The sequence below is a fragment of the Pteropus alecto genome, unplaced genomic scaffold, assembly GCF_000325575.1.
Source record: "Pteropus alecto unplaced genomic scaffold, ASM32557v1 scaffold164, whole genome shotgun sequence".
NCBI lineage: Eukaryota > Metazoa > Chordata > Mammalia > Chiroptera > Pteropodidae > Pteropus > Pteropus alecto.
Genome location: NW_006439568.1, coordinates 23,006,244 through 23,034,045, shown reverse-complemented (window position 1 = coordinate 23,034,045; position 27,802 = coordinate 23,006,244). Strand labels below are relative to the sequence as shown.

Genomic DNA, 27,802 nt, shown 5'->3' with positions numbered 1-27,802 from the left:
TTGGCTGATAGGCAGAACCAGAGAGAAAGCCGTTTTCTGTACTGTATGCTTCACTCACTCGTTTATCTCAGGGGCCTGGGTTTTGAGGAAACAGTGATATAAAATTCTTTGCTTTTTATGGTATAGAAGGCAGCCTCACAGCGTTCAATGTCAAAAACCAAGACTCATTCAAATGCCTTTAATTTTAAGGACTTCTTTTAACCCTTCTTTTCATCTGAAATTCTTATTGTTGTTGGCCCAAATACCACTTTTTTGATTGCCCTTACTGCTTGCTGAGAATGCAACCTCTAAAGCACTCTGTCTAATCTTTGAATCAGCTCAGGAAGATGGAATTACCATCCCTGGAAAATGGCAGTTTAGTTTCAAGGAACTCAGTGCAGCTGCAACAATAAGATAGAAATGTAACTGGTTTGGAGGAGGCAAGGATTAAAGGCATGGGATTAAGAAAGCCTCGCTCGCCCCAGTGCTGAGAGGGATCACGTAAATCACAGGCTAACCTTGGCTCCACTTACCTCGTATTAAAGTATGCAGTGTCACAGCCTCCCCACAACTAGGATTTGTCATCCTGAGCATCAGGATGGAGGACACAGCTGCCAAAGATGGGCCAGAGGGAGAACAGAGGATGAGGAGGAAATGAAACCTTTTGATGACGGTGACTACTATTTTGATAGGAACCAGAATATCTGCAATATTTCAAGAACCACGTATAAGGGCAAGAGCTGTTGGAAATGTGCCTCCCAACTTCCAAATGTGCCTGACCATAAGAATGCTGATAAGCGCTGGGGGAAGAGCAGCTGGAACTCTGCGGGCTGCTTGTGTTTCCTCTCCTGATATTTATTCCAAGATCACATTTGCAGCTGCTTTTATCTGCTCTTTAGAAGTTCTTGTATTTGGAGAATCATTAATTGTAAAATAAATAGCTACTCACTGACATGGAAATGTAATTTATTAGTCAGCTACAGAACTGGTTGTCTGTTAATGCATATATATTGTATCTGTAACTTTCCACTCTATCCATTATACCATTTACGGGGACCCAAGTTTATCACACCTCATGTTGCCTGGGCTAAGACATTAAAAATAATGCTTTCTTCAAGTGAAAAAATTTGAAAGCCTGTTATCCAGTAATATGGATGTGGACATGGGAAGAGTTTTTGAATAAGAGCCAGAGCTCTAAAAGAATAACCAGCAGAGAAGAGATGATTGTAAGAGCAAGGCCGCTGAGAAATAAGGCACAGTCTGATCTTGTTAAAATAGGGCCAACACATGTTGGGATCTGGGGCAACACAGGGCAGAGGTAAAACCATGAGGAAACTGATCTCCGGATATGTAAGGCACAATGTCTTAGGATACATCAAGCTTAGGTTCTGGTCCAAACCAGTGGATAAGGCAAGGTGCTGAGAGGGTCCAGGCAACAGTTGTGGGTGTGAGTGTGAGAACTACAAGACTCACAGGACCAGAGTCCAGACCAGGTTTGTGAGGGCCACAGCCAAGCAAAACAAAGTTCACCATTTGTCCCAGTTATACACAGGGCTAGGAGTTCGAGGCTGAGTGACTAAAGTAGCTATCAAACTGCAAACATGACATCTAGATGGGCCCAGTTCTGAGATAGTAAGGGTGATGATGCTTCTACCTTAGAGGCCCTGGGCTCAGCCTCTGAATAAGCGATCGTGCTGGCAATCCAACTTCATTCCAAACCACACTGGAGAGCAGGGCTGTGGCTACCTGTTTCTTTCCTGTCATAGTCAGTTTTGGACCAGATGTTGGCCCTGTAGTGGACTACATGGTCTTCCCGGCAGCCCTTCCTTTAGAAATGACTTCTCTATGATTCAATGTGATTTGGACATTGCCCTCCCAATACACGAGGGTGGGAATGTGACTTAGGTCTGGCCAATCAGATTACTCCATTCCCCCTCCACAGCAAGGTGGGCTTACAGCACAAGTTGAGCCAACTCTTCTACTGAAGGTCTTCTCCTACTACTAGCATTTATTGTGTGCTTACCATGTGCCAGGAATTGTTCTAAATGTTTCAGAAGCATTATCTCGTTTAATTCTCATATCGACTCAATAGGGTAATGCTGTTATAATCTCCTTTTTGCAGATCAAGAAACTGAGACATAGATAATTTGCCTAAGATCACACAGCTAGGTAGTAGAGACAGAATAACTAGGCAATTTTGTATCAGAGCTTATGTGATTTATGTGCAAGGAAAAACACACTTGCTTCCTCTTAGTACACTATAAGGATTATATAAACTGGAGACACGAATAATCATCTTCCCAGGCCTCAGGGTGAGAGTTGTCTGCAGTAGAGGAGAATGAGGCTATCAGTATTTTGAAAAGGAGAGAGATAGAGACAGAGACAGAGGTTCTCATTGTATGTCTTGAGTTTCTAGATCTAGGTGTACCTGAAGCTGTTCAACAAATGGACTTTTCAGTTACATGGACCAGTAAATTCCCTTTATTGTTTAAGCTACTTAGAGTTGGGTTTTTTGTCATTTGCAAATACGAGTCTTGACTAATATAGGCTTGTCTGTAGGGCACTTCAGTATGCGCTGGGAGAATTGGAGAAGATGAGAGCAGAAGAAATGAGTCAGGATGTTAAAAACAGGTTGGCTCCTATGACATGCATACAATTGCTGTGGCATTCCACAGTTCCAGCTGTCCTCATATTACCAGTGTGCCCTGCCTCAGTGATGGTCTGTAAGCATACTGACTATCCTTGTACAGATATAGTCCACTGGTCCCTGGAGAGAATTCTGAAGTCAAAGCAATACAGGGTTATTACCTCAAGAGGAGAAAATGTTTGATCTGCCTTTTCAGTGCCTGGGTTTATAGCATACTGCAAATAACCTGTAGAATGCTGGTTGAACACAAAAAGGCCACAACTGTGAAACTGTGAAAAGCAAAGTAATTGCAATGTTTGTGCCTTGAAATACACCCACATGCCCCCTTTAAAAGGCTGGGGGCTTGGCGGATTTGTTGGTTAGTGAGTCTCTCAGAAATAGATAAATAGAATTAATAATTGTTCCACCTTTGACATTAAAAGTGTCCTATGTTCCTGGGCTTGCAGAACACTGTGCCTTGGTGTGGTCTGGCCTTGGTATTAATACAAGCAAAGGTCTTAGAACAGTGACTGGCACATAGTAAGTGCTCATTAACCGAACACCATTCTTTTGTTCACTTCTTGGTTTTCTAGATATTCTTCTATAACTGGTATTACTTTTCTATTGAACAGATATTATAATGGAATGAGTGGTAAAGTTTAACTGGATAAACTATTTCAAGAAGACTCTCTAATCAATATTCCTACACTTGGACAAGTATTAGATCCAGAACAGATTTTCAGTTCAAAGATCAAGAATGGAAAAACCGAGGCTAAGTGAATGCCCAGGGTCACACAGCTGAGGCATAACAGCATTGCCATTAAAAGAACAGACTGGTACAATTAAATCGTGCCAGCCTCTTGATTTTCATTGACAATTAGAATAATTAAATCCCTATACCTTTTGATTGTGTTACATTCTGACTTTTAAAATCTGAATTAATTATCTCTATCATCAAATGAACTAACTTGAAAAGCAGAAAGTGCTTGGTCAGCAAGAACCTGTAGACCTTTGTAGCTGAAAGGAACTTTAGAAAGCAAATAGGTGAGGGGAAGACTGGATTAAACAGATGTCTTTCCTAGAGGACTTCTCAGCACTTCGATTGTACTAATGTGAGTTTTGATTTTCCAATAGGGGATGATTTATTTTACAACTCTCTCAAATTTATTTGACAGTGACATTTTCCTCAGCAAGATTATTAAAATCTTGAGGTGTCTGAAACACTGTCTAGGAAATGGTGGAATAAATCTAAGCCTCCATGTAGGCTCACATTTTATTCTATAAATCCTAATTATTTTCCCGCTAGCTAAAGCCCAGAGTGACAGATCCTTCCTTTCTGCTCAGCGCACCTCCCCTCCCCTCAATACGAAGTCACTGCTAGGACCTCTGGATTGCATCCTCTGCCGAGCACTCAGCACGAGAGGGGGAGGCCAGAAACTAGAGCTGCTGCCCCAGGCCCTCACGCTCCACTCCAAGCCCTGCACCTTTGAATCCCCCTCACACGGAATGATAAAGTATGAGTTCAGTTATTTACTTTTTCTATTCCATGTAGAGTGTGTTACTGAATAATACAGCTCACAAGTAAGCCCAGCTTTTGACTGCAAGATCTGAATTAAAAAGATTACAGCCCTCTATCACTCCAGTTTAAAAAGAAACCACTACTTATGTAGCTTTAAAAAAAAAAAAAAAGGAAACAATGATGCCCTGTCCTTTCAGAAATGCAAACAAAATCGTAGACTTAAGATGTTCAGATGGATTTTGTTGTTTCTGACCACCCTAAATTGCCTCATTTAGAAAGGTAGAAAATAAAATGTCTATGTTTCTTGAATTTCCAGGAACCAAGTCTGGCAGCTAATTCACTGTTGTCTTTTAGAGTTTGAAGCAAGAAAAATTACAACCAAAGTGGTGTCAATTTGCTCTATTTATCTTGGGAATTAACTTTAAAGCTTAATTGTCAAAAACAGTGACCTCTATGCTCATGAAAATCCCTAGAGAATTGCAAAGGCAGACTGCTTGAGTGGAATGTGAATGTCATTCTGGGGTGAATCAGCCTGTGCAGCAGCGCCTGAAGGAAACTGCTCACCCCAAGAAGGAAGGAGCTGACCCTACAAGTTTTTGTGCTTTTGTCCGAACACTCAGATCTGATTCCTAACCCTCTGCTTCTGTCTGACCTGGGTTTCTGCTGCTGAGCTGGTCACAGAATTGCCTGTGAATGTGTCATGTCACGAAGACTAGGTAGGTATCTTGAAATAGCTGAGCCAGGGTCCAATTAACGACCCCATTCAGCTCCCAAAGGCCCCTGAGGAGATAGCGCAGTGGCTGGGGGAGGGGTTAAAGAAATTCTGCTTGCTTAGGAAGGTCCTTGGACAGGGTTCTGTCTGGAAACTTCCCCTTATTCTGGCAGAATTTGGAACAAATGTTTTACTGAAACCATATACTATCAAATTAATAGAAAAATCATAGGACAGAGAACAATAAGTCAGAAAACAAAAATGCAAGCATACAGCTCATAAAGTATACTTTATGGAAGTAATACAATGCTAAAAAGGAATGCATTGTACTCAGTGGAATAACCACCTCCACTGCACTCTGCCTGATCCATTTTGCACATATTTAACTTAAAAAAAAAAAAAAGAGAGAGAGAGAGAGAAAGAGGAGAAAGTTTTTGATCAAATAATGGCCCGGCCTCTGCTGTGGTCAGTGTAGGCCTAGACACTCAGTGGATAACATCGCTGTTGTATTGAGGTGACAGTGAGCAGGCAGGAGAGGTACTGAGTTTTGCGAATAGCCTTTAACAGGCACAAAAAACTTTGTTGACTGGCCCCACCCTAAGTCATTGCCTGGTAGGAATGGAACCCATCAGAACAAAAATAATAATAGTAAACTAGATTATATTCTACTATACACAACAATCCCCTTTTCTGAAATCTGTTAGTGTAAGTTCAGAGCTAGGAACCCTGATTAAAGGCTTTCTTTTATTCTGAAAAATGGAGTTCATTCATTTAGCTTTGACTCACTCTGGGAATGTTGCTCCTTTGACCAAAGCATGACTTCAAGGAAAACTTTAATGGAAAGATGAGGTAGATGGAAACTCTCACTTTGCTAATCAGATCGGCCAAATCGGTCCTGGAGATCATCAGATAGGGCAGCCAGATAAACCCAATGACTGGATCTCAGAATGGTCTAATAGGCCTCTAGATTGTTGGCTCCTATTAATAATAATGATTAACAGGAGGAAATGGAAGAGGAAATGTGGGAATCAAGTAATCTTCTCAAATTGGGAGCAAATGAGAAGCCAATAAAAGGAAAAGAAAGAAGAGAGAAAATGTAATCAGTAGAAAAACAGCCTTTGTGATTTGACATCTGAGAAAAACAAGGTAGCATGGAGAAGTGCTTGCTGGTTTCCAAGGTCTATCTAGTCTTAAGTTATTCCAAAGCAACACTTTGGATCAACTTTTCTCAAACAACCAATTTAAGGACCTATTGAACGTCAGTCACCTGGGGAGATCTTTAAATATCTAAGTTCCCAGATCCACCTATAAAGTCTAGTACATAACCAGAGAAACTGTACTCCCCGGATATAGTAGATAGATTGAGACTGGACTTTTAAAATGTTTGTGTAGGAACAGATAAGCAATAGGAAGCCATTACAGGTTCTTAATGCATCTGAGGAAAATGATTAAACAAATCTTTCAGGAAATAATCTGGCAGTAGAGGCAAATCACCTAGGGGTCTGGTTAAAAATGCAGATTCTCATTCAGGTGTTCTGACTGCATTCCTAACCAGCCCCCAGGTGAGGCCAAAGCTACTGGTCCTCCAACTACACTTGGAAAAGCTAAATCTTGGAGGACAGCTGAGAGTAGAGCTCTGGTACTCCTGGCTCTTGATACAGCACAACGAATGGGCTGCTGGGATCAAGTCAACATCTTTTCCTGGAGGGAAATTCCAGCTTCAATTTGGATGAGATTGTGAGGTATTACAGAAAGAGTCTTCTTTAAAATCAGGAGTCCCAGCTCTGGGCTGTGGAAAAGTCAGCTTGAGAAAAATTACTTTCCTTACTTAGCTTCTGTGGCCACATTAGGTAAAATGACAGAACTGGATTATATTGTCTCTAAAATGCTTTCTCATTCCATCATCCTAAATTCTCTAACCCCAGCACATTGAATAGGGTTGGACCAACTTAGGTGGACTTCTCTAACTCTACAGGTTATTAGTTACTGTATTTTAAAGAATCAACATTAGTATCTTACATCCTTTGGGTATGTCTGCTGTAAAGCATACATGTCTTCCCTTTATATCAATTGTATACACTACAATTTAGACATTTAATTACACCCTAAAGGGGGGAAATACATTTGTACGTGGGGGGTTGATAAAAGAAAATGCTATTGTATACAGACTGAAAAACATTATACTTTATTTTTAAAATATTGTAAGAGCTGGTATAAACAAGTCATAGCTTACAGATGTGTGTAAAAGCTGCACAAACTTGTGCACATTTACTATTTGGAGGGAAAAAACTTGGTTTTAAAAATTGTTTGGACTGTATGTTCTTTTCCTTTTTAGTAGGGTGGGGAGCCAAAGGAATTGAATTACAGGGTAGGATATAAAATACCTCCTTTAAGGAAATAAATGTGTAATAGGAACTATCTAGGCAGTTCTCTCACGCATGGGAATCCCCTGGGGCTGGTGTAAATGTGTGTAAGTATGTCCTCAGTGTCACTCCAGATGTTTCTACAGGGAAAGAATCCTTTCCCCACACATCGACATTAACACTTTGCTTGTAACCTCCATGCTCAGACTTGCTCCAAGCCAAGCAGCAGCCTGAAGGGGTACCCCAGGTGAGACTGGGGTTCCACAGGCTCTTCTCATCCCTCACCCTCTACACCTGGAAGATTATGTGTGTTGCTAAATATCCTCCTAAGCTTGGAGGGAAGAATTGAGCCTGTAAATATTAACACAGGATGAGGCTCAAAAACAAAGTTTACCAGGCAGAGAAGTCAGGCCAGGACAACTTTAAATGGTAATTAAGTCTCTCTACACTTATCTTCTTGGGAGACTGTCCTTGGGCTCTAGCTGAGCAGGGCCTTCTCCGCTGTGTGGGGGGTCTGCTTGTAGTTTTGACTCCACCCCTCAGGGCAACCTGAGCTGCACATTTTTGCTGCAGCCTCTGGCTGCCAAAGCTATAAAAAGGCAGATCCTAGTTTCTGCAGTTGCCCCCAAGCCTGCTTGACATGGTTAGAAGGCTAGGAAGAATCCAGAGCTTCCACTTTTCCTCTAATATGTTCTCTCATTTCTCACCCCATGTTCCAAGGGAAAAAATGTGACCCACTCTTGTTTTCTGCCTGGCACCCCGGGACCCATTCCACAAAGGGAACACCGCCAGATGGTACCAGAGGTGTTCTCCGCAATCCACAACAAGATTGTCCCCAGGCAGGCTCCTGACACCTCTGGACTCTCCACCCCACCCACCTTCTTTGTTCACACCTCCTCACTCTGAGCAGAAAGTCACATACCAGGAGCCACAACTAAGAGTGAGTAAGTAGTGGCAACATGCTAAGGGGTTCCAAAACAGAATCCTGCCACTGCATATAATGCTTAAAACCATAAAAGCAGCAAAGGGAACAGTGAACACTATCCAGAACCAATGACAGTAATTATGGTACCAACACATATACAATAATATACACAAAGAATGAAGCACCAGGGTTAGACATCCTATGGCAGAGACTGGTCATCTCCAATATATATTTTCCTCTCCTTTAGTAATAGAAGCCCGAATTTCAGCGGGGCATATGGCCATCAGAGTACAGACTATAGTCTCCAGCCTCCCTTGCAGCTGAGTATGGCTATGTGACTAGGTTTTGATTTCTGTGGAGTCTTAAAATGAGGGGACTTGCCCTTCTTCATGCCTTCCTTTCTTGCTGCTGGCTGGAATGCAGCCATCTTGGACTATAAGGTACAAGTCACTTTTTGAAATTGGTGGAACAAGATAGGAGGAGCTAAAGTACCTGATAATCAAGGAGCTAGCCACCATGTTGACTCTGGCTGGCCTATGTTTATGTGAGAGATAAATTAACTTCTCTATTGTTTAAACCCATGTTATTTGGGATTTTCTGATATCAGAGCTCAGCTGTATTCTAACTGATACCATTTCCTTTCCCTTAAGACCTGCTATATCAATGACATCCCCATATTAATTGCATCATTTCATTGTAGAGTAACATCCATAATAATAGCTTTTAAGCCTAAAAAAGCCTATTCATCACAGATCTACTCCATGTATTCTCTAATTGCAATTTAAAAAAAAAAGAGTACAACAAAATGAAATGCACAGTACAGTATTCCTATTTATCAACAAACAGTGAAAATGTAGACATTTTTTCTTGATAAAAGGCAGATAACTTTTTCTCTAGAAAGTCTTGTTACAGCAATTTAATTTCTGTACTCTTGACCACTAGATACTGGCACTGGGTCAGATTTCTTCCCCTTGGTCTCCACTCCAAGTCCTTGGAGGAGTGGAAGGAATAATTTTGTGCTGATGAGGTCAGTTCATGTGAATGGGTAAGAAAGAATCATAACTACTGATAGCATTGATATGCATCCGTGTCATTTAGCCCTCAGAATATCCTTAATTGGCAGATTTAGAAACTGAGGCTCCCACAAGTGGCATGACTTGCTCAAGGTAATTAACTATTAACTTGAGACTTTGGATTCAAGTTTTCTGATTCATACTATATCATAATTGCCTACTTACTTGTCTGTTTCTGCACTAGACAGTAGCTTCTTATTCACTGTTGCATCCCCAGCACCTACCACAAGGCCTAACATACTAAACATCCTCAATAAATATGTGTTAAATGAATTAACAAGTCTAAAATCCCACTCTGCCATTGTCCCCTTGCTCTGCAAGGGTTCTACAAGCCAATGCTCTTAATATATTCCAGGTCACTCCCAGGCCATATGGCCTGTCAAGAGAATGTGGTCAAGGATGAGACAGAGGGGAACAGGAATGGTGAACACACCCATATGACACACTCGTGTTCTCTTCCACACTCTCCTGAGCCTGGGTGGGCCCACCACACAGGGCATTGGCTGTGTGCCTCACAGCCTGGGAGACAACTTGCACTTTGTGTACTTTTCCAGGGAAAGGGAAAGGCAACTGTGGTCTAACACGTGTTAGAAATGCTGCTGCCTGGTGTCCTGACATTATAGCATCCACCCAGTCTGATTCCTGGAGGTAGGCCCACTTGCCAAGCATGGCTGGGGAGGTAGAGGGAGAGGACATGAGAAGAGGGGTTAGGCACTGTGAAATGAAGTATGTGGCCAAGACATGCAATGTGACCAGGCATTATGACACAGTACATGGGGCAAGAGTAGAATGGGGCCTCTCAGCTTCTTATATCTGTGTGTCTCCAGACCCATTGAAGTTATCTGTGTTTAGGCCAAGAGGCAAGGATAATAGAGCTCATCACTACTTGTAAGACCTGGATTCTCTAAAGCCAACTGGATCTGAGCTGGTCCTGCCCCAAGTTCTCCCAAGGAAGAGTGAAGATGGAGCCAGCCTAGGTGTCTGCTACTTCCTTTCCTTTACTCCTCCCTCCAGTGAGGCTGCCAGAGGAAAAACGTTTTTTGGTGGGGTTTTTTTTTTTTCTTTCTTTCTGTGGCTATCTACAGAGTCAAGGGGTGAAAAAGGGCTTGAGTGAGCTATGGTCACCAATCATAAGAAATCTACAGCTAAATTATCACCTGGCATGGTGGAAATAACATTATTGTAAAATGTTGTCATGATATTAAGGTCTTCCAGTTGGAAAGCCAAAAGTTAAGCCAGTGCTGGCATTCATTTTCCAATAAATGAGCTGGCTTAAACACCAATTTTCTCTCCTTGACTTGTAAAACTGACCTAAAAATGTAACGGAGTTCAATAAATGTTTTAAAGATTGCTATTAAGTACAAATGCTTTAACAATTTAACAAAACCAGAAGAAAACAACCTTAAAATCCCACCTTCCTTGCCCTTGCCCCACCCCCAAGTCAGGATGAAAGTTCAGGGTCTCAAACAATAACGCATTTGCCTGGTACCTAGTACATAATAGACACACAAATATATTCGGTGACAAGGAATTCTATGTGCCTTATGAGTTGGCACCTCACAGAATTTTTAGAGTTTGCTGACTTGGATTAGATTCAAGAATAGTGTATTAATCCTCTGGGGGAATATTCACAGGCAAACAACTACAGGAATATGCATTTTCCTTTGTTAAAACTTGTATCTGCATTCAAATATTGGCCTTGGCATTTCCTGAGTGCTGGCTGTTTTGAATGTTATTATGTCAAACCATCTGCACTGGAAAGCAAAATCCTGTTAAGAAATATGATCGCAGGTTGTAAAGAGATTATCATGTTCCTGACCATTATACATTTTATATTTTGAAAATCCCCGTAAGAAAAGGTCATATTAAAATTCCAACTCTTTGTCAAAGCGGAGCTGAGTACTTTTATACAATTTATGACTAAGGTCAATATGAAAATTCAATTTTTTTTGTATGTGTTTCCAGTAGCTTCCCTGCTCTGGCTCACTATAATGAAACTTTTTCTCTGAATCTGAAACTGGATGACAATGGCTTCTAGTTAGACTTGATCTTTGAGAAACTCTCCTCTGCCTTCAAGGCAAAGTGCCTCTACTGCTCTTGTTGCCCACAACCAGAAAATGGTCTACGGGAGGTGGCTCTTTACATGGCTGAGGACAGATTCTGGAGAGAAAGTGCAAAGTGAAAGCTTAAGGGAGGTTTTTTTTGGGTTTAGAAAACTAGAAAGCATGAGTTTCATTCCGATTTTTAGATACTCTGGGAGGGGGAAAAATAGACAATTCTTGTACTTCCAAGGGAAAGGTAAAGGTATTGGGTCCAGTCTTTAGGTGACAAATTTGCAGGTCAAGGGTCACAGCCCAGGTACACCTGACCTCCGGAAGCTGGGCAGTTCTGAGCAGCAGGACGCGAGATGGGAGCGGGTGGGAGCCCGGGGCGCAGAGTCGGTGAGAACGACCATGTCAGTTTCCGTTGTTCTAAGAGTGTCCAGAGCAGCTTCAGAGAAAGGCAAGGGCACACAGACTCGAGCCCCAGTCCAAACACGTCCGAGGATTTTGACACTCCCTCAACCCCCCCACCCCTGTCACGCACTCTGACTCAGTGCAGGGAGGGCAGGGAGGGTGTGAGCAGTTTGCGTCCAGTTGGAAGTGGATGCAGCAGGCACACGGAATCCCTAGAATGTGGTGAAAATAGGCAGAGAATAACATAAGCCTGGGCGAGAAGAAAGTCAAGGGTAGGGAAGGGTCATAAAATTTTAAGATGAGGTGCGATGCTTCTTGTTCGGTCCCTAACAGGGGTATTTTCTGAAATCAGATCGAATCTAGTATTCGATTCTAATAATAAACAAACAAGCAAACAACTGACCACAAAAGTCACCCTTACTGCGCTCTCTGTCTCTCTGTCTCTCTCCCTCCTTCCCTCCCTCACTCCCGTCTCTCTCTCTCTTACTTCCTGACCAGACTCCTTGAAGGGAGGGGTCCCGTCTTGTTCACCTGGGGATCCTCAGCACGTCTCCAAATATTTGGGAGGTGCCTCGGTAAAGTCAGACGAACGAGAGTGAGCGAATGAACGAATGAGAGAAAGAGTGAATTGGCTACTCTAAGAAGTCGATTTCACATGCATTCTCTGATGGGAAAGAAAAGGAGGAAGAGGAAGACAGCCGAAAAGATAAATGATGCCCACCCAAGATTATCCCCAAATGTCAATTTGTCTAGGTCAGTAGCTCGCAAACTTAGCGTGCTCTGGAATCACCTGGAGGGCTTGTTCACAGTTCGCGGGGCCCACTCTCAGAGTATCCGATAGTAAATGGGGCCAAGAATCTGCATTTCTAACAAGTTCCAGACGTCGCTGATGCTATTGGACCACGCTTTAAGAACTGCCGCTCTGGGCGGTAACTCTGGACGGATCCCAGCGTCCCAGAAAAACCACCTCTGCAGTGGGAATTGAAAACTCAAGGCCCGACATTTCAAAAACAGACCGCACAGTACGGAGAGCAGAGCTGCTCAGCTCCAGCTTGTCCACAGCCGTGTAGGAATGAGAGCTCACTGGAAATCAAGATTTTCTTTTGAATTTTCCCTATTTTTAAGCATTGTCAAGTTTTTTGTTTGTTTTGTTTGTTGTTGTTGTCGTTGTTGTTTTTAGTGAAAGACTAATAAAAATGAGTTGGCAGTCTCTGCCCTAGTCTTCTCTGAGGATGAGTCTTTCGAAGGGCGAGGGCTGGGACAGTCCCACGCTGGGCAGGTGGAGCTGCCCCAGAGAGCCATCCACTGGGCTCTCCCTCCTGGGAGGCACCTAGGTCTTGTGGTCCGCTGCCTGCCTTTTGTAAACCCGATCTTCCTTGTCAGTGACACCAGCGGGCTTCGTTAGAAAAGCACCTGGAATTCGAAGCTGTCCTATGTCACGAGAGCATCGGAGTTGACCTGGCTCTCTCTGGCGAGGCAAACTGGAGACCCGTTCCACGAGCTGCACTGAAGGCGAAAACGCGGCGCGTGGGCGTGCATCCTGCGAGCCCGCGTCCACACCCTCAGGAGCCGCGCTCCCTGGAGCCGCGAGGTCCCGCCCGCGCCAAGCACGTGCCGGACCCAACGCGGGCTGCTGCGGGCTCAGAACCCGGGCTGCTGCGGGCTCAGGCCCCGGAGACCTCGCGGGAGGCTGACGGGTCGCCGGCGGCCTCGAGCTGGCTCTGAGCTTTGTTACTGCGGCGGCTGAAGACCTCTCCCGGGAAAGCCAGACTCCAACAGGGCCCGCGCTCACAAGAGGGTCGCCCCCAGGCTTGCCCACCCCGGTTATGGCCACGTAGCTAAACCCCTGTCCCGATCTTCGGCCTCCTCGGGCCAGGCCCACGTCAGGAGGTGGCTGGGCCCAGGGACAGCTGGAGGCGGCGGGTGGTCCTCAGGCCCGCCAGCCGCGGGCTGGCTCCCAAGCGATCCGCGCGCCTCGAGCCCCTTCTCTTCCCCGCTCTCAGGTCTAAGGAGAGCACCGCTCGCCAAGGAATCCTTTCCCGACAGGGCTTCAAATGCTGAGGTAGGGCGAGGGGTAAGGCGTGGAGAGTGGGGCAGGTTATCCGAATGCAGTTCCTTGAAAAACCTCTCTGCCCTTCCCGCGGGGACAATGTCCGAAGCTGATATCTGAGCACATCGGCACCGGACCGCCGAGAATTCCCTGCGCTGGGGTCAGAACTAGTGTCTTTCCCTGCCTTTCAGAAGTCAAAGCCGCTGCGAGCGGCGTTGTGAGTCCAATAATGCGTCTGCCAGGAGAGGAGTCACTAGGGGGGCCACTGCATGGAACGCTCACCAAGGCCCCAGTGGTGGGGTTAGAGTGGCTTATTGGCCCTGATGACAGGCCCAGGCCCTCTCCCCAGCATCCCTGAGGCGCACACGACTTCTCCTCCGCTGCAAACGGGCTCAGGTGGAGGTGAAAGGTTCCAGCCGCCAGAGTGGACGCCGGCGGCCTGCGCTCACACCCGCCTGCCGCGTGAGTGACGGCCCGCGGCGCCCGCGTCACGTAGTGCTTGGCCCGTGCCTCCAGGGGGCGCTGCGGCTCTTCTCGCTGGCCGCTGAGATCCCGCCCCGGCTACGTTTTCCCATCCCATCCGTGTGTAGAGCGCCGACTCGAACATACTTTTTAAAAGATAAAATTCTTAGTTTTCTGGCCCCTACCTCCGCCCCCTCAGTTATGAGCCCAGAGCCCGCGATCCTCCTCACTACTCCGGGGCTGGAGTGCACGCTCCCAGAGAATAGCTGGGCTTCCAACTCCTCCGCGCTCCGGCGAAAAGCGGCAAACAGTGCGGGAAGTTCAAATGCAAAAGGTCTCGGCCCTGCAGAGGCAGGCGAAGGCCGGGGAGAAGGGAGGCGAGTCCTCGGAGGTAATGGCAGCTGGGATCCGTGGGAAAAGATGGGGTTTTCATAATTTATGTCTTAAAGGGTAGACGTTTTTAGGTTGTCCGCAGCGCATAGTCAGAGCGGGAAGGCTCGGAGTCAGCTCCAGGGATGTCTGCCTGACACCTGCTCGCTGTTTAACTGGCAGAGCCTTCTGGGTGGGCCGTGGGGGTGGGAGGCTTGCGCTGCCAGCCCCCTCCTCCTCCAGCTCCGCTGCGTTTCCTTTCACCCGCCTTCATTCCGTCCTCAAGGGGAGTAAACTTTCGGTAGTTCGGGTTTGGGCAGCAACTGCTCGCGCTCTCCTAGTCGGTCTGTTAGCCATTTCCCTGGTGCGTCCTTGGTGTCGAAAGCTCAGAACCCCGAGGACAGCCGATGACTAAGTTGGCGGAAATGTCAGAGTGAACCGGCCGCGCAACTCTGGGAGGGTGAATGAGGCATGAGAAGGCTGCGCAGAGACGCAGGCCCCGGGCTTAGGATCTTCTCTCCCCGCACATCCAAACCCCACAACTCGCCGGGGCCCTATGGCTTATTCTCCGTGCCGGGCGTTGTAGCCCAGGGAGTCCAGCGGCCGAGGATGCTCCTGGCTAAGCCCCCACAATGCATGCGCTCTAGACGCCGGCGTGGGCAAGGGTCTTGCCGAGGCTGACCGTGGAGGAACTCCAGGGCCCGCCACGGGTGGTCGCCGAGGTGGCCTGAGGGAGCCCTTCCTGCAGTGCGGCGTGGTGCTCAGCCTCCCGCTCACCCTCTGCGTGGGGCGCGCACCTGCCCATTGCGGTGGCCGGGCCTGGAGGCTGCCAAGGCGCTGCCTGGCCACGCGGCTTCCCCCGAAGCCCGGAGCTTGCCTACTCCTCCCTACCTTTCAAGCAACCACAGCGCTCTGGGCTGGCGTGGCCCAGACTTCACTGTGGAACTTCGGAGACTTGGGTGGGCGAGGTAAACATGGAAAAACCTGGGCTCAGGAGGTTTGCAGAAAGAGGGGGCCGCTCGTGGGTGGCTGGAAATTCCGTCTACCTCTCTGGAAAAGCAGGCGATTCCGCCCACCACACACACACACACACACACACACACACACACACACACACACACAACTGTGGGAAGGTGTGAAGCCCGCCTCTAGGGAATTGCCTCCACTTTGGTGAAAAGGAAATACAATAGGAACACTCTTCAGATCACCACCCCTGGAGTGTGTGTCCTGGGGGTCTGAAAGAAGAGAAAGTTCCCTTCAAATCTTCCAAATTGAGAAAAGCTGCGGAAAGAATGAGGCGGTTAGAGAGAGGGGACCGCAGGCATCCCGGTAGCTGGGGCTCAGGACTGAGTATTAAAATAAAAGCACCCCTGTGGAAACCACAAGGGAAAACGTTTAAAAAAAGAAAACACCTGAACTCTTAGGTATTGTACTACTTCCACGCTATTTGTCAAATCTACTTTGAAGCAGTTAAATGCTGAAGGATATTGAACACTCGGGTCTGCATTCCAAGTTCACTTTTTAATCTTTGCAACTTTGAAATTGGAAGAAAAGGGAAAAAAAATTAAAAAGATCTGCTATCCCTGAATTATGTTTTAACAAAAGAACGAAAAAATTTATCGGCCTCGGCATAAATAGAATTAGAAGAAATTTCATCTTAAAATACTGTCTCATAGCTTCTGCCTGGCTGCCCAATCACTGGTTCACCTTTTGGCAGTTTTTCGTCTTCTCTTTATATTTGCCCATTTTCCCCCAACGATTGAGATTATTTTAATTGTCTTTTGAGGCAGCACATCCCACCACCATCTTTTGGTGGAATACTTTTAAATCGTACAGCCTGCTGGCTGGAAGATCTGTCCGCCCAAAACGCGGACTTGCCCGGGGCTATGACAAATTCCCTCTGGCGACTCGTCTGCTACGAAGGGCATTTTGCTCAGTGTTGCTCAGGCAGATCTTGTCTGGAAAGAGTATGCTTAAAATGAGTGTGTGTCATTTTCTTTCTGTCACTGGGTCACCCTACTTCCAGAGTACTTGTGCGTTCTACACTTATCCTCACACAGGACCAAAACCTTTAGAAAAACACTTCAAATTTGATTAAGTATCCTGGCGACTGAACAAAGAACTCTATTTTGCGGGTGTGGGGACTGGGAATGAAGATGTACTTGTTTTGAGAAGCTAAAATAGTATTTTCCTAATTTTTTAAAATGATCGTTCTTCATTCTGGATGGATTCTTTATTAATTTGCCAATAGGTTGCAGAAGCCCACCTCTTTAACCAAGTTGGTTAACTGTGTATGAAATGTACAATGGCTGATTAAAGCTTAAATATAGGAAGAAATTTCTCCTGGAACATTCCACATATGTCTTTGCAGTAATTACGAAATTAGTCAATGGTCACCTCTATAAACAAACTTCGTTTTGAAAACAGACGAAAGCAGACTACATATATAGTCGTAATTCATCAAAAATATGTACAAAACTGTATTTTAAATTGGAGGGAGGGTGATATATGCTGGAGAATACAATCTAGAACTAATTGATTTTACCCTACGAAGAAGATGGTTATGTTAAAAGTGTTAAGATATGGGAATTAATCAAGCGAGCAGCACCAAGTAAAACCACAAAATGCCCTTGGGGTTTTTCTGTGGGGTCTTCGGGAGGCAGAAAACCAGTTGTTGTTTATAACACTGTAAGAAAAAGTGGCACCAAGAAGGAAGATGGTGAGCGTTGTGTTCGTGTGTGAATTTTGAACTGAGTCACCTTCGGCTCTGTCTCTGTAGCTGGGAAACCTCGAGCAAACCTGTGCCTTTAAGACTCAGTTGCTATCCAAACACAAGTAAACAGAGTGGACCATTAGCGGGCGCTGGGCGCGGAGGCGGAGCCAGGGCGCAGTGGGCCCAGCACGGCTGCCCGCCCGAAGGGGAGGCGGGGCCGCTACTAAAGCCTTGGACTCCCGGCCGCGAGCAGCCTGGGGAGGGACGCGGGCGGGGACAGAGCTCGGCGCGCTCGCTGCTGGAGGGTGATGGCCCTGCAAGACTGCAGAGTGCGACCTTCCGCGGAGTCGGCGAGAGGCTTGCGGAGGTGCGGAGTTCCGGGCGAGCACTGAGCGCCGGCTCCAAGCACCGCGGGTCTTTACGCATTCCACATTCACAGACTCCGACCAAGGCGAGGATCCGCTCTCGCGGCTTGTGGTGTTCTAGATCATGTCTGCGGCTCCTGAAACTCCGCGCGAAAGAAGAAGTTTGCCGGGCGTGGACCCAATGACCTTTTCAAGTTGTGCGCCTCACTGCCTGGACCGGGTCTGAACGGCGCTGCCCAGGCGGATCTTTCTGCGGGAGGTGAGTGTCCGCTCTGGGAAGGGACTTAAGCCTCCTTGAGAAAGGAAGGGTGAAGGGGATGCAGGGGGCGCTCAATCCGGCGTGCCACAAGTTCAGAAATTGTGAAAAGAAATCATATAGGTACAATCCTGGGGCATTGCGTTTCTCACTTTATCGGATCCCAGGCACACCACTCCCAGCTAACACCCAACGACAACCAATTTTATATACTGTTTTTAGTTTTGATTTGTGACATTTAATGAAAGTATGCAGCAAGGCTTCTTATAAAAGCTGATCGACGTACGCTGAAATAAAACCCCGTTACCGCAGGATGTTTCTGACCCTGTCATAGGATTCCTGGTCCACCGGTCGGTGCATCCCCGGCGGTGCAGCGCGGACGCGCCAGGACACACAGTGCCTGTCTAGCCAAAGCGTTTCAAGAAGGAAGTAATAGTGCAGTCCTAGGTTATTCTCCAACCTTGTGCTGGCCTTTTGATTTTTCTCCCATTCTCCAGTCCTGGAGGAGGGGGCAGAAGGCAAATTCCCCCGGGACGTAAACGCTTGGATTATCGAGAAATAGCAACAGAGGAAGGAGTTGCGGTGGTAGAAAAGAGGGAGAAAAAGGTGTTTGTGGACAGAGCGCTAGATCTGTCCCCCTACCTGTTAGCAGAGAACAAAAGAGGGCTGGCGTTTCCCAGAGCGAAACGCCGCGGACAGCTACTTTCTCTGCTAAACAAACTGCAGTCCTGAGCAGAACAAGAAAATTACTCAAGGGAAGCGAGGGAACAGAGAGAAACAACCTAGATTATGCGGAAGGCATCTTAATTTAATTAACTCCTTGAGAAGGCAGAGGCGCTGCACAGGGGCAGGAACTTCGCGGCGCTGTTCTCTGTTCACCCGATCTAGTCGGGCCATTTTTATTTATTTATTTTTAAATGATCTCCTTAAATCCACTTGGACTATAGCTCTCTGATTTATGTAAAATTCCACTGTGGCTTGAGCTGAAATTCAGCGAGCATATTTATCTATCAGTTATTTCTCTCAGACAACAACACACAGGTTTTAGTAGATGACCCTTGACTACTGTATATTAGTTTTAGATAATTCAGTGTAATAACACTGTTACCAAAAAGCAAGACTCCTGATCAAATTACTGCATACTTTTCTTTTCTCCAACGTTTTGAAAGCTTCATTGAACTTAGTATGTACACATCTCACTTGTTGACAGCCAGTGAACTAAATTTTACAAAACTTAGTACATGCCTGGAAATTCCTGTGAAGAAGGCTGATGAAAGCTAGCCTCAGCTCCACTGAAATACTTATGTCTTTTCATTGGTTTAAGTTTCTTTCCTTGCAAAATTAAAAATAACCAATGGTCCGAGAAATGGTATGATAGAGAAATGACAGCAAACGATGATAGCTGTTATTGCCTGAAACAGTGTGCGAGAACTACATGCTCAACTCCAGATAAAACGAAAGTACTTTAGATCTCTGCATTGACTTAAAATACCTTTTGACATATATTTCCAGCAACTCAGGGGGAGAGTGGAAATTTAAATTCTCTATTTGTGGCAAAAGTGTTTGGTGGATATTTAGGGTTGTTCTGTTTGTAAAAGGGTTTCAGAAGTCACCAGTGGTCTGCTCTTCTGTGAAGAAATGATTTGTCCTGCAAATTAAAATGAACATACTATGAAACAGCACTTTTGTGCCACCATGAAGCTGAATTAACATTAACAGAGCCAATTTTTATGTTATAAACCATTGGGCGAAAAGGGAAAGAAGATGGCACTGAACTTTATGCTGGAAGAATTAACGTTTAACCTTTATGGCAGAGTTCACTTCACGCATTTGGAATTGAAACCACAAGTCCTGGTAGTCTTTCAGTTGACAACCCCCCCCCCCCAACCACACACACACCATACACACATATACTCACGTAGAACATAGTAGGAGTTGTACTTGCCTCCTGTATTTATTTCTGAGAAATCTAGTCTGGGAATACACCCAAATAATAATTTTAGTTTCTCCTCTATAGCAGAGTCTACTTTTTAACACTAGGGGGAAAATAGTATTTTGAATCTGGAAAATCCTCATTATGTAAAAAGAAGGAAATAAAGATATAATTTATGATTTTTAATGGGAGAGGAAATAATGAGGTAGATTACCAGAGATGTTAGTAGAATCCTTTTTTTTTTCACTATCTCTCTAGGACAGGGCTTGAGGGATTCCCATTGAACAAAAACGAATCCTGATTTGTGGTGGGAAAGTTTATTCCGAGTGGGGGTTTACAGTTTCGGTTGAATAGTCTGACTGAGCCCCTCTGACTGTTACACACCTCTCATTAACTCCGGGCCTGAGCTTCCAGACCGCATTACACCAGGCAGAAACGGTTCATTAATAAATCCCTGTCTCTGAGCCTTTCCAAACAGAGAAGGAGGGAGGGAAGGTGTGGGCCTCAGGGAGGCAGCCAGATTTTGCCTTGCCAGAGCGCTGTGTCATCAGTGGGGCCCCCTAAGTCTGCCCTCAGAGCCACTGGCAACACAATACACTAGATAAGAAAATTCAGGCGCAGAAAGGGGTGTGTGGGGAGAAAGGCGGAACAAACTCCCCCATCTTTCTGCGGAGTTCCAAAGCCAGGCACAAAAGATGATGTCTCAGGCGGCCTGTCTGCTCCTCATCAGGGAAAGCGCTCTGCTATTAGTCCCGCACCTGGGGAGCCGCCCTCAGAGGCAAGGCCCAGGCCCGCCGAGCGGCAGAACCCTCTGCTATAAAGGGGCTGACAAGTGGGAGAAGGCAGGCCAACCCTGAATGCAGGTGAGGTGTCCCTGGGAACCTGGGTCTGAAAGTAGACCTGGGTGTTTCCATTGGGGGCGCAGGGGAAAGAGAGGCGCGTGCACTCCGCTTAGGCCGCGGCCTCCGACCCCCGGCCGGGCTTCCCAGTAGCAGGAGCGCCGCGGCACGCACCTCTCGGCGAATAAACAAGCTTCCTCCAGGCCGGCAGGGCCGCCCTGTGCCCTGCCCGCTGTGGTTCCTCTGCTGCTCCTTCCCTTTCCTTCCCATGGGAGCCCTCTTTCCTTTCTTCTCCTGGGGCCTCGCGGGTGTGGGAGCAGCTCCCGGTGCCAGGTCAGGAAGCTGTTTGGGCCTCGGGAGAGCTAGGCACTCAATATGCGATAAGGGGTTCCGGCCTCAGTGCCGTTCTCCGCCCACCCCCAACTATTCCCCGGGAGCCAAACCATCTGGAAGGGATCTTGGTGGGGGGTGGAAGGGGACGGCCCCTGGGAAAGAGGAGGGGGCGATTCCAGGTCGAACCCGGCCCCCGAGGTGTCACTTTTCTTTCCCGCGGGCCGTCACCGCTGATAAATGGGACTGAGGCAGAGGAAGGAAAAAGAAAACCTCCGAGGTCAGCGCGGGGCGAGGCGGGCCCCTTTGAGGGCCCGAGGGCCCAGGAGCTCGAAGTGTGCCCGGGCTGCGCTCCGGTACGCTGGCCGCCGGGGTAAGCGCGGGAAAGGCCGCCGCGGGGCAGAGCAGCGGGCGCGGGGCGCAGCGCGAAGAGCAGCCGCACGGGGGCTGAGCTGGGGCCTCGGACCGCAGCAAGGACCCACAACCCGTCATTCCCCGGGGAGCTCGGAGGCGCCCTGGCGACAGAGGCTCGGCCTGGGCCTGGGGGTACTGGCGTTGCGGGCCGTCGCTGTTGACTGAGTTCTGCCCGACAGCGTGGAGCAGGTGGGTCGGACTAGGTGCTGCTTTTGCTGGAGCGCCCCTGCCCACCTCTCTTTCTCAGGCCCAGGTCTTCCGCTCGGTGCGTGCTGGAATCTGACCTTCCTGAGGGCGCCCAGCTCGCCAGGGTATCTTTTCCTGTCTCTCGCCTGACAGCCTGGCCCTGGGGCTGAGCTAGGTGTGGACTCGCTGGGCTGCCGCTGCGTTTCCCTCTCCACTCATTTGGGGGCCTGGAGTAGAGTGGGGAGGAGGACTTAGAAGGAAGGTGTGGTAACCCGCGCCAGCGCCAAAAGTCAGACTGATCTGGCTTGGATAATAGTCACAACTCTCTCCCTCTGTCATTTTTAGGGTTTCTCTGCGTGCTGTTGTCTCTCTGGGTTTTCGCCGGAGCCCCACACCCACTCGCCTCTGAGATCTGGAAGAAAGGGGCGGCTCTTTCCGCCCCACAGCACACCGGAGAATGGGGAGCAAGGCCCTACCGGCGCCCATCCCGCTCCACCCGTCGCTGCAGCTCACCAATTACTCCTTCCTGCAGGCGGTGAACACCTTCCCCGCCGCAGTGGACCACCTGCAGGGCCTGTACGGTCTCAGCGCCGTGCAGACCATGCACATGAACCACTGGACGCTGGGGTACCCCAACGTGCACGAGATCACCCGCTCCACCATCACCGAGATGGCGGCGGCGCAGGGCCTCGTGGACGCGCGCTTCCCCTTTCCGGCTCTGCCCTTTACAACCCACCTCTTCCACCCCAAGCAGGGAGCCATTGCCCACGTTCTCCCAGCCCTGCACAAGGACCGGCCCCGTTTTGACTTTGCCAACTTGGCTGTGGCCGCCACACAAGAGGACCCCCCTAAAATGGGAGAGCTGACCAAGCTGAGCCCGGGGCTGGGTAGCCCCATCTCGGGCCTCAGTAAATTGACTCCGGACAGAAAGCCCTCCCGAGGGAGGCTGCCTTCAAAAACAAAAAAAGAGTTTATCTGCAAATTTTGCGGCAGACACTTTACCAAATCCTACAACTTGCTCATACACGAGAGGACCCACACGGATGAGAGGCCGTACACGTGTGACATCTGCCACAAGGCCTTCCGGAGGCAAGATCATCTGCGGGATCACAGGTGAGGTGGGGAAGGAGGTTGGCCGGGGAAGGGAAGGCGAGTTTGTCCAGAATACCCAAGCCTCATCGACATTCTAAGTGTCGTTAAAATACCCTCGAAACTAGACTACATCCCCAAAGGCCCGCCCTCGCCAGCCACAGCTCTCCCCAACATTTACCTTTTCCCTTCACGGGGCTCTGGCTGCGTTCTCGTTTGGCATTCGGAAGGAGCTTTCCTCATCCTTCGGCAGTTAAATTTGGTGGGTTGGTCTTGGTGCTGGGTTTGGTTTCCTCCCGGTCACCCACGGGGTAAGGCAGGTAAAGCCAAGGGACCCCGAAGACTTTCCCATGGTGGCTGCCGTCAGACCACTTCTGGAAATCTACTCGGGCTGCCTCCACTGGGCTGCTTCCCTTCTCTACCTCCCGCCACCTCCCAGCCTCGGTTGCACAGAGCCTCACACAGCAATCTTCCTTTTAAATTTGTTTAAACTCGATCACTGAATTTAGACACAGCTCCCCATCTACCCCCACCTTCAACTCGGTATTAATAAATGTCAGTTGAAGAAATACTATAACGTAACTGTTTTCATCCGGTAAAAACTTCCCAGGAGTGGGAGTGGGGCATCTCTCTCCAGACTCTACTTGCTGTTCCCCAAGGTGGGACTTCCCTGTACGCATCCTCTGCGGCCGTTAAGGGATTCGCTGAAATCAGTCCCCCTTCACTCGGCCTTGCCTTACATTCGGATTTGGCCAGTTTAAATCCCATGGAAATGGTGGAGGCCAGGAAGGACTCATTCGGCAAGATTTCGAGCTCCAAAATATGCCAGAGAGGGCGATCAAGTGTAGATAAAGCCGGCGTCCAGTGAATGTTTTGAGGAATCTGTTAGTCGAGGTTAACCATAAACAGAATTACAAGGGGGGTGGAGGGTGGGGGGGATACAATCTGAAAACATAAATAATAGGAATCCTGTTTCTTTTGCCCTTTCACGACTTCGATTTCAGTAATTGTCAAAAGAAACTCATCACCGTGGTGGTAAAGCCATTTAAATGAAAACTTATATTGATTTTCAGGTATATTCATTCCAAAGAAAAACCCTTCAAATGTCAGGAGTGTGGGAAAGGATTTTGTCAATCTAGAACTCTAGCGGTTCACAAAACTTTACACATGCAGGTAAGTTTTTCTTGTTTAAAAACAGTAACTAGTTCTGTTTTATGGTGTTTGCTCTACAAAGGGTGTTCAATGGCAGAGTTTTTCTCTTAAGAGACTATTCCGATTAATTTTCTAGGTGTGGAAAGCCGCACTCAATTTTTGTCATACATAAAATTAATCTCATTTAACATAAAACATTTTTATATTTTTCTTAAAGAGCAAGCCACTCTATTCTAAATCCTAATTTTAGAATTTTTTTTTTTTCATCTGCCCTGCATTTAAAGCTTTCGTGTTTGGGAGGAAATAAAGGTAATTTTGATAATGGAGGCATGGTGAAATCCCATATGCTCTCTCTCCCAGGGGCCTCATAATTTGTAGTTTTCAGAACATTGAGGAATAGTTTAATTTTCCAGCAAAGAGGAGCCTTATTGCCCGGGAGAATGTCGTTCCTTAAGAGAGGATTAGACTTTTTCCTTCCCCCCTTTTCCTGCCTATGACATGGTGATGAAATGTAAAGAGCTGGAAATCACAAAGCCCACCGCGGTGGCCACTGGCAGTTATCAGTGTAATCGGGCCTGTGTGTGTGCCTGAGCGTGTGTTTTCGTGATTGGAGGATTAGGAGCACAGATTTGTTCCTGCAAGTCCCCTCTTTTGTTGTCGTGCGCATGTTACGTTAACGCTTGTGATACCGATAAGACAGAAACTGTTGAGAAGGGTGCGGTGGTGGTGTGAAGGATTAATCCTTTGCTTGCTTCACATCTGAACAGGAATCTCCACACAAATGTCCCACATGTGGAAGAACCTTTAATCAGAGAAGTAATCTGAAAACTCACCTTCTCACCCATACAGACATCAAGCCCTACAGCTGCGAGCAGTGCGGCAAAGTGTTCAGGCGAAACTGTGATCTGCGGCGGCACAGCCTGACTCACACCCCGCGGCAGGACTTCTAGAGAAGCCCAGGATCTGTCCCGTGCCGCCGCTGCTCCCCTCCCCAGACACCTCTCCACGCCTCCCACCCCGGGGTCCCACCCCCAACCCTTCACTGACCCCAGCTCTTCCCTTGCTGCAGCGCACCTGCAGCTCCAGGGAGTTTACTTCTGAGGACTGAGGACTGTAGTGGGCCACACACGTACATCCCTTCACAAAGAGCATATGCTAGTTTCCTGTAGATATTCACAGCTCATTTTAGAGCTCTGTACATAATGTCGTGGGTCTTTGTTTTATTGTTTTGTTTTTGTTTGTTTTTGTATCTTGTTGGATGCACCTAAGTATGGAAAATGGAAGCCAAATTTATCTTTAAAGACTGTATTTTCAAAATAAAAGTTTTTCTTGTCTGTTTCAACACTCCTGCAAAAGAGTCTTCCTATTTAAGTTCTGTTTTCCCTCTGGATTCTGGAAAAGTGGGCTACCTCTAAAATAATCAATATTGAAAGGTATTCTTTATCCCTGGGTTTTAAAATAAGATTCACAATTCTCTTACTGAAACTTCAGCTCTTCCTTTTTTGTACTGTGGCATTTTGGAATTGGATAACTGTGCTGTCTTTTGTTTTTTGAAGATATTAAAATTGATACCCAGAGGTTTTATCCCCTCTTGTTTATTCTGATTCCTATGTATTATTCATTCAGATAAAAGCAATATAATAATCATTATTAAAACCTTCAACTCCAGTTGCTGACCTACTTGAAAGCACAGGGTGGGAAGAACCATAAGGAAAAAGAAGAGAAAGGAGCTTCTCACCATTTCATTTTTTAAAAGGCCTTGACCTATTGTCAGAGTTTATAATGGGCAACTTCTCTTGCCATTAGACTTTGAACACTATGATTTAGCACTATAGACAGAGCATTTCCCCCGCCTTCAGGGGAGAGGTCTAAGATCCTCCTACAGAAGAGTGCAGGCAAGTACAGCCTTCAGAGGTTGGAGGACAAGAAGAGGAGAAAGGAGAAACTACTTAGCTATGTTTGCACTAAATATTTCTTTCCAAGGGTGGAGATCCTGTCTTCTAGAAGGTTTGGATTTCTCTGCAAAGCAAACTGAGTTAGGTCACTAACAAGGTTTCTATCACTGGTTGGCTTTTTGTCCCTGGGAAAATTCCAGAAGTACAAATTACTCCCATGTATAGAGCTCATGGCAAATATGTAATCACCTTATGAGGCATTTCAACCTTTCCCAAATGGTTCCTGGGGAACATGACACTAGTATAATGACAACCTTGTCTAGGATTTTGGGTGGAGGGCTGTGGATGCAGATAAACAGTAGTACTATGCAGAGACTGGAAGGAAGATAACTAAAGTTAGGGAGGGAACATCAGAGGAATCTGTGGCCCAATGGCCCAGTTGTTTCTCACAAACTTTAATACTGAACAACAGGGTAAATTAGGTATTTTCAAATCCTCCAGAAGGATAGGTAGGGATTTGAGGACTAGATTCAAAAGTTCTCACCAGTGCTTTGTTCAATATGAGGAGGTTTCAAAAAGTGTCCCGGACTCTGTTCTCAGGGGAGCTGGCTGGAAGTTACTTCTTCTCATGAGAGATCACTTCTCTTCCACAAAGTGTCTGCTCACCATCTTAATACACAAATGCATCTCTCAACATGGAATGGGCCTAAAGGCTTCACTGGGAAGAGGGGGCAGGGATAGAGTGTGGGGTGCATGTGTGTGTGTGGTATTTAGAGGGATGAAACTGTTGTTTATTTTCTTCTGTTTGCATAGAATTAACTCAGTGACCTCCCTATCCCTACTCTTTTAAGATCCTGCCCACCTTGGCACAGAAGATTTGAATACTTTAGGGCAGGGTTACACATTGACCGTCCCTAGAGCTCCCCTAATCCTGCAGGCTTTTTCCATGCAGTCAGACTCACTGCCACACCCACTCCAACTGACTACAAACTTCAACAGTTCCATTGCACAGGGTTCAGTCAAATTATCAAAGAATGACCCTTGCTCACTTATCAAGCTCCTTGAAGTCTCTGTCACAGGGATATATAGACAGGTATAACCAGAATACTATTCCTCTTCATTTATTTTAGTTGAAAAAATGGGAATCAGAAGCAAACAAGGGAAAACAGAAGTGAAGCAGAAGTTCCCCTTCCCATATACACACTATTTCAAAAGTTAAGGTTAATTTATTTATAATTTATTTATGTAGTCATTAGTTTAACAAATGCTTATTATGTGCTTTTTATTTGCCAAGCCTGTGCTAGACTCTGCTGATTTTCACGATCAGTTTCTACCTTTTATACCTAGTGGCATACTTCTGCCACTACTACTTAGATTATTTAAAAACCAATAATAGGGCTTGATTTTACAGCTAGCCTCAATTTGCACTCTTAAATCCAGGATCCATCTAGATCCGGAAGGTATCTAGTCTCAGAGTAGACTCTTTCCACAATCTTCACGATCTCAGGTGAACTTTCAAACAGTGGGTTCCTCTCCAAATTCTGAGTCTTGTTTTCTTTTTCTTTAGAATGTCCAAGTATGCCGGAAATGAATCTTATGTGAGACAAACTTATGAGACATCATAGGGAAAACAATATCTTGTATCTTATGAAATCCATTTGCTCTGTGTGTGTGTGTGTGTGTGTGTGTGTGTGTGTGTGTGTGTGTTTTGGTTTAGAAAAGAGTCATTATTTGAGTTTTAGATTAGCCTGTGTTTTCCTTACAACCTCTACCATAGTCAACTCATGAATCAATACTCCTGGCCAGAGACCAGGAGTGGGAAATATCACGAGTCACAACCACAGTGCTGAAGAATTTCATGAGCAATAGTTAAATATTGAGCTATGACTTTAATCTCATTTTGTAATTTATGTGTGGGGTTTTAAAAATAATTTCTAAATATGAATTACATTGTACTCAATTGTCAATTTAAATAATGAATGTGTGTTAAGTCCACCTATTATTGCTAATATTAACATCTAGGTCATCGTAGTACCAGTGTTTTATAATCGTAGTAATTAAAATTGCAATTTTGCCTCGTTTACATGAGCAGGCCT

General features: G+C 46.5%; 1 protein-coding gene and 1 long non-coding RNA gene across 6 annotated transcripts; one reads left to right on the top strand and one right to left on the bottom strand.

Moving 5' to 3' along the window:
* Window positions 1-11,423: 11,423 nt before the first annotated feature.
* Window positions 11,424-12,905, bottom strand: LOC112483576. Its single transcript, XR_003047698.1, has 2 exons — window positions 12,444-12,905; window positions 11,424-11,865 (listed from the first exon to the last, which is right to left on the bottom strand). It is a non-coding gene; the product is annotated as an uncharacterized LOC112483576 (long non-coding RNA).
* A 4,559-nt stretch (window positions 12,906-17,464) lies between these two features.
* Window positions 17,465-25,155, top strand: OSR2 (odd-skipped related transciption factor 2). 5 transcript variants are annotated; one of them, XM_006916654.3, is made up of 4 exons: window positions 17,465-17,871; window positions 21,916-22,683; window positions 23,733-23,832; window positions 24,661-25,155. In XM_006916654.3, the coding sequence occupies exons 2-4, from the start codon at window positions 22,028-22,030 to the stop codon at window positions 24,733-24,735; spliced, it is 831 nt and encodes a 276-aa protein (XP_006916716.1). In that variant the 5' UTR covers window positions 17,465-17,871; window positions 21,916-22,027; the 3' UTR covers window positions 24,736-25,155. The 5 variants fall into 5 exon arrangements, with proteins under 5 accessions (XP_006916716.1, XP_006916715.1, XP_015448450.1 ...); XM_006916653.3 differs by having other exon boundaries at window positions 24,579-25,155; XM_015592964.2 differs by lacking the exon at window positions 17,465-17,871 and adding an exon at window positions 17,884-20,664 and having other exon boundaries at window positions 24,579-25,155.
* Window positions 25,156-27,802: the final 2,647 nt, after the last annotated feature.

What these genes read in the sequence shown, in the direction of transcription:
- OSR2 (XM_006916653.3), top strand. Translation starts at nt 22,028, where the DNA reads ATGGGGAGCAAGGCCCTACCGGCGCCCATCCCGCTCCACCCGTCGCTG. An exon ending in GATCATCTGCGGGATCACAG is followed by an intron (nt 22,684 to 23,732) that starts GTGAGGTGGGGA and finishes ATTGATTTTCAG; the next exon opens with GTATATTCATTCCAAAGAAA. An exon ending in ACAAAACTTTACACATGCAG is followed by an intron (nt 23,833 to 24,578) that starts GTAAGTTTTTCT and finishes ACATCTGAACAG; the next exon opens with GAATCTCCACACAAATGTCC.